At 44.9% G+C, this 12,841-nt stretch overlaps 1 protein-coding gene across 10 annotated transcripts in view; it reads left to right on the forward strand.

The window, feature by feature from the left end:
• The window catches only part of Pxk (PX domain containing serine/threonine kinase like), a 65,705-nt gene that overhangs the window by 30,162 nt on the left and 22,702 nt on the right, over nt 1-12,841 (forward strand). For all 10 annotated transcript variants that reach the window (XM_021181482.2, XM_021181478.2, XM_021181483.2 and 7 more), the window contains exons 4-9: nt 1,020-1,206; nt 7,794-7,871; nt 8,270-8,343; nt 8,842-8,916; nt 11,456-11,560; nt 12,261-12,362. In XM_021181482.2, coding sequence (XP_021037141.1) covers nt 1,020-1,206; nt 7,794-7,871; nt 8,270-8,343; nt 8,842-8,916; nt 11,456-11,560; nt 12,261-12,362 — 621 coding nt within the window. The remainder of the gene's footprint in view (nt 1-1,019; nt 1,207-7,793; nt 7,872-8,269; nt 8,344-8,841; nt 8,917-11,455; nt 11,561-12,260; nt 12,363-12,841) is intronic.

Below are 12,841 nucleotides of genomic sequence, written 5' to 3' on the forward strand. Positions count from 1 at the left end.
ACACACTCACTCACTCACTCACTCACTCACTCACTCATTCACTCCTTCAAGGACAAATAGAAATACAGAAGTGAAAACCAAACATTTTAGGTTGAAAACCCAAATGCCAGCTGGGAGGTGGTGGCTCATACATTTAATCCCAGACTTGGGGGGCAGAGGCAGCTCAATCTCTGAGTTTGAGCCAGCCTGGCCCATGACAGCCAGGGCTATGCAGAGAAACCCTGTCTTCCTGTCTTGAAAAAACAAAAAAACAAACAACAACAATAAAAAAAAAAAAAACCAAAAGAAGAAAAGAAAGTCCAGTCCAAATGAGGGCTGGGCATGATGGTACTCGCTTTTAATCCTAGCACTCAAGTCCCAGGCCAGAACTGTTACACAGAGAACCCTCTCAGAAAAACAAAACAAACAAACAAAGGAAACCCAGATGAGACCTAAGCAATTATTCAGATAGCTTATAAGAAGGAAGCATTTTGAGACATGAACCAGGTAACCTCATAGGATCCTGTATATATCACAGAACCTAAAGGAGGCTTAGCAGTCGCTAGTTCATGTCGCCTAGTGTAAACACGAACTGTGGAGGAGAACGTTTTCTTCTTGGTTTCTCTGTGTAACCTTGGCTGTCCTGGAAAGCACTCGGTAGACTAGGCCAGCCTTGAACTCAGAACTCAAAGACACCTGTCTCTGCTTTCCCAAGTACTGGGATTAAATGCATGCACTGCCACTGCCTGGCTGCTCGTGCTAATTTTGTAAAAAACGATTTTTCTTTGTATTATGTCCATATATAACCTCGGCAAAAGTGAAAAAACAAAACCCAGTTACAATCACATATAATTTTACACAATTATGAGATGTATAGTTTTATACATGAAATCATAATAAAATATTAGGGTGTATCTTCAAAGTCTATATTGTTTTATACTTAATGAACCATCGTGCTTCAGGACTCAGATATCAAATTTAACTCGTAGATAACATGAATATAACTCCTTTTCTTCCCTCTTTTCCTTCCATTCTTTCAGATTACAGGCCTAAGTCTGCCTCTTCCTCCCAAGAAACTGATTGGAAACATGGACCGTGAATTCATAGCTGAGAGGCAGCGAGGCCTTCAGAACTACCTTAACGTTATCATGGCAAATCATGTCTTGTCCAACTGTGAGCTGCTCAAGAAGTTCCTAGACCCAAACAACTATTCTGCAAACTATACTGGTAAGAAATGGAGTGTGCGGGCTGTGACGTCGCAGGCTGTGAGCTCAGCGAGGGGTGGGGTTTGTGGGGAGACGTGCACCTTTGCAACAGGGCAGGGTTTCTTTGAAAAGTCTTGCTTGGTTGTAATTGTCTGACATCTATAGAAGGGGCATAACTTACTTCCAAAATGTGTGTGATGCCTGTTCAGAAAAACATCCACGAAACAGTCCCGCTGTGCACTTGTGGTCTGCCCGCTTTCTTCTCTGTGGAACAGGGTGGGCAGCCCACTACAGTACATAGAACAACCTCAATTCGGTTTTTAGTGTGTCTTGTTTTTCTAGAATGTCTTTAAATGTAATATTGATTCAGAAAGGCTGATCCTGTGTCCTCCCACCTGCTCTGGGACTCTTAGTGCCAAGCAGAGATGGCTTTTGCTCCCCTACTGGTTACACACAAACTCAGTGTCAAATACCCAAGCCTGATGTCAGTAGAAGGAAGAATTAAGTACCTCCTTCACTCTGGTGTGGCCTTCCTGCGTAGGAGGGCCACTTGGGGGGTGGCTTAAGAAGCCCCTGTGCTCCAGCTCTGAGCCCGTCAGCCAGTCTGTAGGACCTGAAGCTCCTGCACTGGCTTCTATACAGCTGAGGGCGAAAGCCTTAGCCCTTGAACTCACTGCTCTCAGGGCAGCTTTTCAAGTAGGTGTAGTTGGCCAAAAGTATGGAACTGAGGTCCTCCCCAGACCTGCTGGATCAGGAACTGATTTAATGGGTTGTCGGGTGATTTGCATACACCTTCGAGAAGCCTCGTTTAGAGTGTGCTTGCCATCTTTAGTAGACGTCATGCAGAGCTAAGGAAAATGCTTTTCCAGAATGTAACCAAGACAAGTAATGGGTGTTCCAAATTCACTTACTCTAGGGTCATAGAATCAGGCATTGTACGGTTACAGGGATTCTGTTCTTTCTTTGCTCAGAAGACCTTCTATGCTAGGCTGGGACTCAGGAGAGCCTCAGTTCTGTCAGTATCGTTTGAAGCAAACCTTTCACTCTGACTGTTCCACAACTCTCAGCTGGTCGTCTGAGTGGTTTTGATGAGTCAGCCCCGCCCTCTGTGTGTTCTGCTCTCGTGAGGGATAGTGTCAGGCTGGAGTGAGTATGTAACGGTGACAACTGTCTAGCCAGGATCAGTGACCTGCCATACAATGTGCCCAGGGAGGCATGGAGCTCATGCATTCTTGTATTCTAGGAGTGATATTCACATGGGGTAGAATCCAGAGGGCATCTTAGAGCTCTTGTATCAAAACTAACCAGTGTAATGCGTGTGTGTGTGTGTGTGTGTGTGTGTGTGCGTGTGCCAGAGCGGCACAAATGTGCCGGGTCTAAGTAATCCCCATCTCTCTGCAGACTTCAGTTTCCCCATCTGTCAGACAGCTGGGACAAAGAGCAGAGTCAGTAACATCTTAGCCTCAAAAGCATGAGAACCTGAGTTTTAAGTCCAAGACTCTATGTGAAAACCCAGAGACACTGGTTTGCACCTGAAATCCCAGTGCTGGTAGGAGGCAGAGACCTGCACGCACGTGCTTGGACACACACACACACACACACACACACAGAGCAGGCAATGAGGAGAAAGACTGCAAAGCAGAGCTGACGCTCAGTCTCTGCTTGAGGGTGTGGGGTGGGTTTTAGGAGTCTTTAAGGGATCCCCTTCCCTAGTTTAGGATTGGTCAGTTTGAGCAAAGATGGGGAGGCGATAGGCGCTCAACGTTAAGGTAAACGTGTCCTGATCTCACCTAGAATTCCTTGATTTATCCACAGTCTAAAGAACCCTTTAAGCATTTGTCTTCGGTAAGGAGTGTGAGGAAGAAGCTGGAACTTGGCCATCTTTATTACCTACTTAAGGACCCCTCTTTCTGTGTGTCTGCCTGTCAGGGGTCTGTCTTATCCCTACTCCCCACTTTCATCATTCTTCCCTGAGTAGTACTGTCCTGGCTCTTTCCCATCCCCTGCAGCCGAGGCGATGGTTAGGGTGCAGAGTAGATGTGAGCAGAGTATAAGGCCACTAGAAATCCCCAGCTCCAGTCTGGCCACCGTTGGAGGACTGAAAGGGAGCAGCAAAGAGGAAGCTGGCTGATCTCTCCCTTCGAATGAAATACCAGAATTTGCCTTGCGTATAGGTTGGTTTACCAGCCGCCGCCTCGGAAGAGGGAAGCACAGCTCACTTCCTCTTGGCCAACACACTCCTGCAGCAAGGCTTTGGCTCCCTGGAATTCATGGTTCACTCCCCACCCACACACATGGTGTGCCTCTCTAAGCAAGACCAAGTCTCCCTTCCAGCATGGCTGATGGATACCCTTGCCTCTTCTCAGCTTCTAACTGACTTGATTACTGCCCTACTTCAGCAATTTTTGAGTTCTGTATTGCAGTGGTAGCCCAAATCAGCATACCTACTTTCCCTTGTCTTGAGCACATTTACTGGGAGCCTTGTTTGTGAGGGACTGTCTGGTCAACCTGAGGCTTGGGGTAAGCAGCAGGGTCTCCTAAGCTGCTGTTTCCTGCCCTTCCAGAGAACCAACCTTTAGTTACTGGGCCTTTTCCTGGTTTTATTCAAAAGACCGTGTCCATAAAGGTAAAGCATACACTCACTCTCAAAAGGGGCTGGGGAAGGGAGGGACAGACCAAGCAATGAGCAAGTTCCCTTCTAGACCTAACTCTCAGAGCTCCTGTGACTGGTAGGCTAGGAAGGAGTGTCTCAGTTGAGGATTATGTTCAGAACAGAGCTGGGTATTCTGGAGGGAATGCAGGTTACAGCACCTAGCAGCAGATTAGGGATCTGCACAGCCCACCACAGGACTGGAGGAGTCAGCTCAGAGGGTTCAAAGGCTGTGCACAGAGGGAGACCTGATACCTCTGAGTCTATGGAAGCTGGAAGCACAAGAAGCAGTAAGATGGGCTGGGGCTTGGTTTCCCATTCCCTGTCTTGGACTTTTGTTTTTTAGCACTTAACTGAGTAGCCATTTTCAACCAAATATCCATCAGCCTAAAGAGACAAAAACTTTTTTTGTAAGATAGCAAAATTTAAAAATAAATATTAGCCAAGTGGTGGTGGTACAGGCCTTTAATCTCAGAACTCAGGAGGCAGAGTCAGATGGCCTACATAGAAAGTTCCTAGACAGCCAGAGCTACACAGAGAAAAACCAAACAAACAAAAATAAAAATAAGTATTATAAGAGAAACAAGTAGAAAGTAAATGTATTCCTTTTGGGGGTCTGTATTCTGATGGGAGGTTTCACAATTGAATTGGCAACGTATTGAGTCTTTCGTTCTTTCTTCAACAGATATTAATTGGAGCACTATTATATATTCCCAGTATAGGGCCAATAGCACTTGTGCAGGGAGATTGTACACAGGGTTAGAAGGTGCATCAGGCCTGGGGACAGAGGAGGGCTTCCCTGAAGAGGCAGTGCTGATTTTGGGAGCTGAGAGGCCAGTGGAGATTAGCAGGCTTGGAGCCAGGGGGCCAGTACACCAGGAAGAACAGCTCAGGTAGGGGAGAATTAATACTTTCAAAGGGCTCTGGACTTTACCTGAGTTAAAAGATGTCCTCCCAGCTAGAGTCCTCGTTCAGGAAGTTCAAGGTCCATGAGAGGAACAGATGTCCTGGACGTGTGTGAGGAGGAGAGGTTGCAGGGAGAAGAATAGTAGATTTAGGCTCAGCCTAAAGGTTTAGCTGGTCCTTGTGGAAAAGCTGAGTGTAGAGGGCAGGCTAGAGGGGTTGTGGGAGGCAGAGCCCAGAGTGTGGAAGGTGAACCAAACATCGTGGGCCACCAAGCCCTAGCCAGTTAGACACTTGCAGCTTGGGTTTAGTTTGGTTTAAGGAAGTGGCAGGCAGTATGGGCTTGAATGGATTTGATGCTGAATCTGGGGTGAGACTGTGTCAGTATCAGTCATCATTCAATTTCTTAGGATAAACAACAGTTCAGATAAATAAGAGGAACGTTTTCTGCCTTGAGCTCTCTGACCCTCAGGGTTTAAAACAAAAGTCTAATTCTCAGTCCTCTCTTTATCAGGAACACAATCTGCCAGGTTTTATTTGTTCCCTGTTGCTTCTCCGTGTCTAAAGCAGTATGAGATACACAGTGACCTTGCACAGCTGTTGAGTTGTTGATTGCCTCCTTTAGTTGTGAACTGCCGTCCTGTGCACTTTCGTGAGACGCATTGTACTATGGTAGGAAGTTATTTCCATGATTGCCTCAGAGTTGATATGGATACTTTCATTTAAAGTAGTTTCCTTTTAACTGGTTTTCAACTTAGTTTAGAAATGGTAAAAATATTATATCAACATTTATAACAGGGCACAGCTTTCTCAGAGCTGTGCTCAGCCCTTCCCAGCATCCCTGGCCTCTCAGAGCAGCTCGAACAGAGTGCAGATAGAGCCAGTCCTGCATTTCATGGTCATGTGCTTCCTCTGGAATATTTAGGGACCGCTGCATAGTGAGTCAGTAAACAAACACCCAGCTCTTGTCTCCTGCAAACTTCTTCATTCACAATGTGCTGTAAAATATGCACAGTGATAATGTTTGCCAAGCTCTCAGCAGATTCCAGGAGAGGTTGCTGTGACATATGGAGAGAACTGCTGGTGAGTGCAAGCCTCACCAGGCTTTTTGGACCATAATTAACACCAGGCAGAGGTGAAGTCCACCTTTTTTTTTTTTTTTTTGTAAGATTGCTGTTTGCTCTCAGAGATCTAGAGTGGCTTTACTTATTCACTGCATTTGAGGGGGCAGGGTATAAAAGGCAGTTATTCTGATAGGTTTTTTTTTTTTCACCCGGAGACAGGGTTTCTCTGTAGCCCTGGCTGTCCTGGAACTCACTCTGTAGACCAGGCTGGCCTCGAACTCAGAAATCCGCCTGCCTCTGCCTCCAGAGTGCTGGCTGACAGTTTCTTAATGCAGTGAACTTGAAGGAAATTCTTCTTCTCATTGTCTGTGTTAAGTGGAAGTGTTCAAATGATAAATGAACAACAAAAAGAGGATATGTTTGTAAGTAGACAGGCACTCTCTAACCTACCACAAGTGAGCCATGTTGTCGAGGAAGATATTTTTCTGAAACTCTGGCTTTTATTCTAGCACATACTTAAGGCTAATCATTTCTTTGTTTGTGAAAGCTATAATTCCACAAGGAATGAAGATGGGAGAAATATCACTTGGAACATGTCGGTCCATGTGACCTTATAATACTTTGTGAATCTTGAGCTTCAGCTGTGGCCTGTTAAACTCCTGGTTTAGGTCAGCTACTTTATTTACTTTAGATTTCCTGGCTTAAAAAATGTGTTTCCAGGCTGGTGAGATGGCTCAGTGGGTCAGAGTACCCGACTGCTCTTCCAAAGGTCCGGAGTTCAAATCCCAGCAACCACATGGTGGCTTTACATATATTAAATAAATAAATCTTTAAAAAAATGTGTTTCCACATAACTATTCATTTTATCTTTGGTCTTTGGTAGTCCTCTACTTTTGGAGTAGCTTTAGGTTTACAGAGAAGTTGCAATAATAGTTGCATAGACACCCCTCCCCTGCCTTCTCCAGGGTAGCTTTTGCTGTAACCACGGCACATAACTGAGACTAAGGACGCACTGTCGGCCCTTTACCATTAAACGCAGGTTTTGCTCAGCTTTCATCAGTTTCCTACTGTCTTAGACAGGTTTCTATTCCTGCACAAACATCATGATCAAGAAGCAAGTTGGGGAGGAAAGGGTTTATTTGGCTTACACCTCCATACTGCTGTTCATTACCAAGGAGATCAGGACTGGAACTCAAGCAGGTCAGAAAGCAGGAGCTGATGCAGAGGCCATGGAGGGATGTTCCTTACTGGATTGCTTCCCCTGGCTTGTTCATCCTGCTCTCTTATAGAACCCAAGACTACCAGCCCAGAGATGGTCCCACCCACAAGGGACCTTTTCCCCCTTGATCACTAATTGAGAAAATGCCTTACAGTTGGATCTCATGGAGGCATTTCCTCAACTGAAGCTCCTTTCTCTGTGATAACTCCAGCTGTGTCAAGTTGACACAAAACTAGCCAGTACACCTAGTGTTGTGTTTTATAGAGTGTGGTGGTGAGGTGGGTGGGGTGTCTCCTCGGGCCCATGCTGAGGCATCCCCACCCCCCAGGGACCAGCCATAGAATGGGTATAGTATAGAATAGAGTTCATTTAAGGGTATTGGAAGGGAAGTTGGGAAGGGAGTAGAGACAAGAGAGTGACAGGGAAGAGGAGAGGAAGGCCAGGAACAGAGGAGAGAAACCAGGAGACAGGGAAGGGGGAAGAGAAAAGAAGGAGAAACTGGTCACGGAGTGAAAAGAGAGAGTGAGAAGGGGCCTTTTTATCGCAAGCCAGGCCTACCTGCCTATTGCCAGGTAACTGTTGGGCAGAGCCTAGAGGAATGCTAACACCTAGAGTCCAGTCTAAAAGTCTACATTATTTTTAATTTTCCACTTTTTGATCATGTCTTTTAAAGAAGTCTTTAGACTACAGGGATTTTATTTGCGTGAACAATATATGAGCCTTTGGTTTTTCCTAACATATCTGACTAACGGATTTCTACAATGTCGTTGCAGAGATCGCCTTACAGCAGGTTTCCATGTTCTTCCGATCAGAACCAAAGTGGGAGGTGGTAGAACCACTGAAGGACATAGGTGAGAGGCTGGCTTGGCCATCCAGCTGGACGTTATCCCGGCAAAGCTCTTTACCTCTGCTGACCATGGTCCTTGTACCTCCCCACTGCTTCAAGCATTGTCCTTGACGCTGATACCTGTTAACCTTGGTTAAGCCCTGTCAGAGGACTGGGGTGCTGGTAACATTCAGGACCTCCATTCAGTCCCCATTAGGCTTTTTCAGTAAGTCTAGATTGAAGTTCTGTCCTACTAGCTTTTCTGTAAATGTAGTAATAATGTCTCTGTTGTTTTTATAGAGTGGCCTTTCTGTATAAACATGGTTGAGTGATTGGGCCCTATGTAGATAAGGCTAAGATTGAAATTTATATCAATTGTTGCAAAAATACTGACACTATCAGCACCTTTCTGCTTTGTGGCAGGTTGGAGGATAAGGAAGAAATATTTCTTGATGAAAATTAAAAACCAACCAAAGGAGCGGCTGGTGCTAAGCTGGGTAAACATTTATTTTACCTTCATTTATTCCAGAAGGTTTGGGTAGTATATGGAAGAGTTTCGATAGGAGACTCTTAGCACTTTTACTGAGCTTTTTTTCAATCCTACATCAAAAAAGAGTCGTTTCAAATCCTCTGACTATACAATTGGTCAAGTAATAAATGTTCAGGAGGATATAGGGACAGCCTGGATTTAGGACTGACAGTTTTGCGGTGTGTGTCCCCCCCCAAGGCTATTGGATATTATCTCATCTATTTCCCACTGGGAGTTCTAGTGACATATTTGGTTATGGAATTAAATGAAATCCCAGTCATAGCCTGATGTTCATATGTGCACACACTACCTCTCCAGAAAAGGCCTTGAAGCAGCAGACTTAATATGATTTCTGTCTTTGATTTATAATTAAGAATTTGAACAAATAAAGTTAGGGGAAAAGACATGAGGAATTTTCCTTGCAGTGAGTAAAGTGATACTCTGATATTTCTTCCTACATTTCCAGGCTGATCTTGGCCCAGACAAGTACTTGTCAGATAAAGATTTTCAGTGTCTAATCAAACTTCTGCCTTCCTGTGTGGTAAGTACAAGTCCTCCTGCTGCCTCACTGCTGCTCAGGGTCAGTGTTCTCTTGAGGGTGAACCTGGATACAAGACCTGGAAAATACTCTGTGGTCTCAAGAAAATGAAAAGGAACAGTGGCTTTTAACTCAGGCCAGAAGTGTGCAGGCTAGTCCCACAGATGTGACGTCCTTTACGCCAGTGTTGGTGACATCTTGGCCCATTAATGATAGCTGTTTAAATGTAGTCTGTATTTTAATCAGATATCAGAGTAAGATAGAGACACTTTTCTGAGCCTCTTGCTCTTATTGAGCATTTTATCAGTGGGACTCCAAGATCTCTTTCTAGAAGGACACTAACTTCTCAGGGGCTAGGTAAGCTGGGCGAAAGGATGACAGAAAGAGCCACTTTGCTGTGTGAGCTACTTTCCACAGGCTAATGAGCTGGCTTAGAGAGACATGCATTGCTTGTACTAATGGACAGTCCTAATTTAAGGCCTTGGTTGGAAGAACCCACACTGAGAGACTTACTTCGTACAGAATGTCTTCAGTAAAGGCTGGAGTTTGGTCTATGGATGGGTTAGTGTTAATGACCTGTTTTCCACACACCAGAACTAATTGCTTTATGGAGTGGCTGGTCCATCGCGTTCACCTTTGAATTCATCTTGTTAAAGCAATGAGGCCGTGGTTTAATGAGGTGTGATCTACATCCAAGAAAAATGCTCTGGTCTCGAGTTTGCGTGGTTGTATGGTAGATATCTGGCTTTCAAGAACCCAGATTTTTGTTGCTGTTGTTTGCAGTGATTGAGTTTGAATCCAGAGCCTTGTATATGCTAAGCAGATGCTCCACCACTCAACTATGCCCCCACCTGTCATTTATCTTTTATTTTAAGATAGGGTTGCACTAAGTTCCCCAGGGTATCATTGAACTAACTCTCTGACCCAGGCCGGTCTTGGACTTTTTTGATCTTCCTGCCCCTGTTTCATAACTCTGGTATTATAGGCTTGAACCACCAGGCCCAGTTAGCACCCAGATTTAAAATTACTCATAATGAATGTTTAAAAAAAAACAAAACAAGAACAAGAAAGAAGGAGCTGGAGAGATGGCTCCGAGGTTAGGAGGCTTGTTCTTGCAGAATGCCTGGGTTTGATTTCGAGCACCTACATGGTATCTCACAACCGTCCATAGTTCCAGTTGTCACCAGATACGTATATAATGTGCATACATGCCTGGAGGAACAATACTCCTACTTTATAAAATAAATAAATCCAAAAAATTAAAACAACAACAAAACCAATAACAGTGCTACTGTACCAGTATTGGAGGCAGAGGTAGGGGGGTTACAAAATCAAGACCAACCTGGACAACATAGTGAGACTTTGCCTCAAATAACAAAAACAGCCCCTCCACCATATCCCAACATAGTGCATGTAAGAAATACACATTAAGCCAGATGGTAGTGGTGCACTCTTTTAATTCCAGCACCAGGGAAGCCAAGGTAGGAGCTCAGAGTTTCAGGCCAGCTTCATCTACAGAGCAAGTACCAGGACAGCGAAGGCCTACACAGAGAAACCCTGTCTTGGAAAAAAAAATATCAGTAAAACAACAACGAAGATATGCACATTAGCTGGGCTTGGTGGCTCAGTCCTCAAGCAACTCCTTCTAGACGACAGGTAATGGATTCACATTAGCCCATTTGCAGGTCATATCTCAGACATATTTTGAATATGCCCTGGTGATAATCCAAGTAAGCTCTTGGATTAGGACTGTCCATTAGAATAAATAATGAATGTTTCCCTAGGCCAGCAAGTTAGCCTGACAAAGGCAGCTTAGACAGCAAAGTGGCTCTTTGTCATTCGCCCGCTCAGGTTACCTAGAGCCCGAGCAGTCAGTCAGCCTTCTTGTCCATGTAACCAAAGTTCCAGGTTTTAGGAGCACATTAAGTCTTTAAAGAATTTTTCTACCTCACCTCACCTTGCTGGCTGACATTTGGGTCCCATCTGCAGAGGACACTGAATCCGCCGCATATTGCAGACTTGTGTAGGAAGTCAGGGAAGTCCATGCTCCTGCCTTCCACACCAAAGCACGCTGCTCATGCAGCTCCCAAGTGGATATGCTCCCTGCCTTGGCATCCAGACAGCAGTGTGGAGTAAGTGGCAGGGCTGTGAGCAGAGACACACTTGGCCTGCTCTCCCACTTAGCTGCTCTGACTGCTGAGCGACTGTTGATTGACAGTTGATTGCCTTTTCTTCTCTGCCACCATGGTTCTGCCTGAAATCTGGATGCACAGAGCCAAGTGAGGAAGCTTTCAGAGACCTCTCATGAGGGCTTAGCCAAGCAAGGCCTCAGGTGTGGAGCTTGCCCCCTCCTCCCGGTCATCTGAGGGAGAGGAGCAGGTTGATCATCTAGTCACTAAGTAGCCTGTGTTCAGGAAGTGGCACATCTGCGTAAAACTAAGCCAACCTCACAGGTGCTTGCCTCTCCATAAAGAGAACATGAATCTAAAAGGCCCTAGATTCTGGTGTAAACTAACCTGAATTTATTTTTTTGTTTTGGCAGCACCCTTACATCTATCGGGTCACCTTTGCCACGGCTAGCGAGTCCTCAGCATTGCTGATTAGAACCTTTAATGAAAAGGGAACTTTGAAGGATCTGATCTACAAGGTACCACTTATAAATCAAGGCCATGCTTATAGATTTCTTCAGTCCCTTTAGAATCTGTTTTGATGTTTGATATATAAATTTCCAAAAGGTAGGCCCCGTGAAATTTTAAAAAATAATTTTCCTCAGGATTATAATTAAGTCGTTTCTTCCCTTAAGCCCCATGAACTTTAATTTTTACATTTTAAACATAGCATGGTGAAATCCCATGTTCTCGGGAGACTGGCCAGGAGGATTATGAATTTCAGTCTAACCTGAATCACATAGTCCCTATCGCAAAAACAAACGGACACAATTAAATCTGATTCGGAAAGACTAGTTTGCTTGAACAGCATGCCTTTCCCATGAGCAGAAGTGGGTGTCTGTCTGTCTGTTACACGGTAGGTAGGCTGCTCCGATGGTGAGTTTGCAAGTTTATACTTTGCATTCGAGCAGAGCAGTCCTGGAAAATTCCTACAGTAGGCAAGACTCTGGGGATGGCCCAGGGTGAGGCCCAGTATGTCATCCCTTGGATATAGAAGAACTAGACCTCAGACCAGGCTCTTTACCTCAGCTACAGTCTACTGGGTTAACAACAACAGACCCCACATGCTGTGTGCTGGGGCCCCTGGCTGACTCCTGGAGTCTTTCCTACCTTTTCAGGAAGCCTGTGGTAAACATTGCTTCCTCTAGCTCTTTATGTATGGTTGATTCTTTTCTAAAGGCAAAACCAAAAGACCCCTTCCTGAAGAAATACTGCAACCCTAAGAAAACCCAGGGCCTGGAACTCCAGCAAATAAAAACATATGGGCGGCAGATATTAGAGGTAAGAGATTTTTGATTTTGCTTAAGTTATTGTTTTAGTTCAGGTATTATTGCTGTGAAGAGACACCATGACCATAGCAATTCATATAAAGGAAAACATTTAATTTGCGGCTGGCTTACAGTTTGAACGGCTTAGTTCATTATCAGCACGGCAGGAAACATGATGGCATACAGGCAGACATGGTGCTAGACAGGTTGCTGAGTTCTGTATCATGATCTGCAGGCAGCAGAAGGGGACTGTCCTTACTTGGTGTAGCTTGAGCATATGAGACCTCAGAGCCCATCCCCACAGTGACACACTTTCTGCAACAAGGCCACACCTCCTATTCAGACAACCACAGTTGCACTCATATTTCACCAAGAATTACAATTTTTAAAAAGATTTATTTTATTTGAGTGTATGTGTCTGCCGCATGTGTTGGGGCTGCTACAGAAGCCAGAAGAAGGTGACAGATTCCCTCGCACTAGAGTTACAGGTGG

The sequence above is a fragment of the Mus caroli genome, chromosome 14 (genome assembly GCF_900094665.2).
Source record: "Mus caroli chromosome 14, CAROLI_EIJ_v1.1, whole genome shotgun sequence".
Classification (NCBI taxonomy): Eukaryota; Metazoa; Chordata; class Mammalia; order Rodentia; family Muridae; genus Mus; species Mus caroli.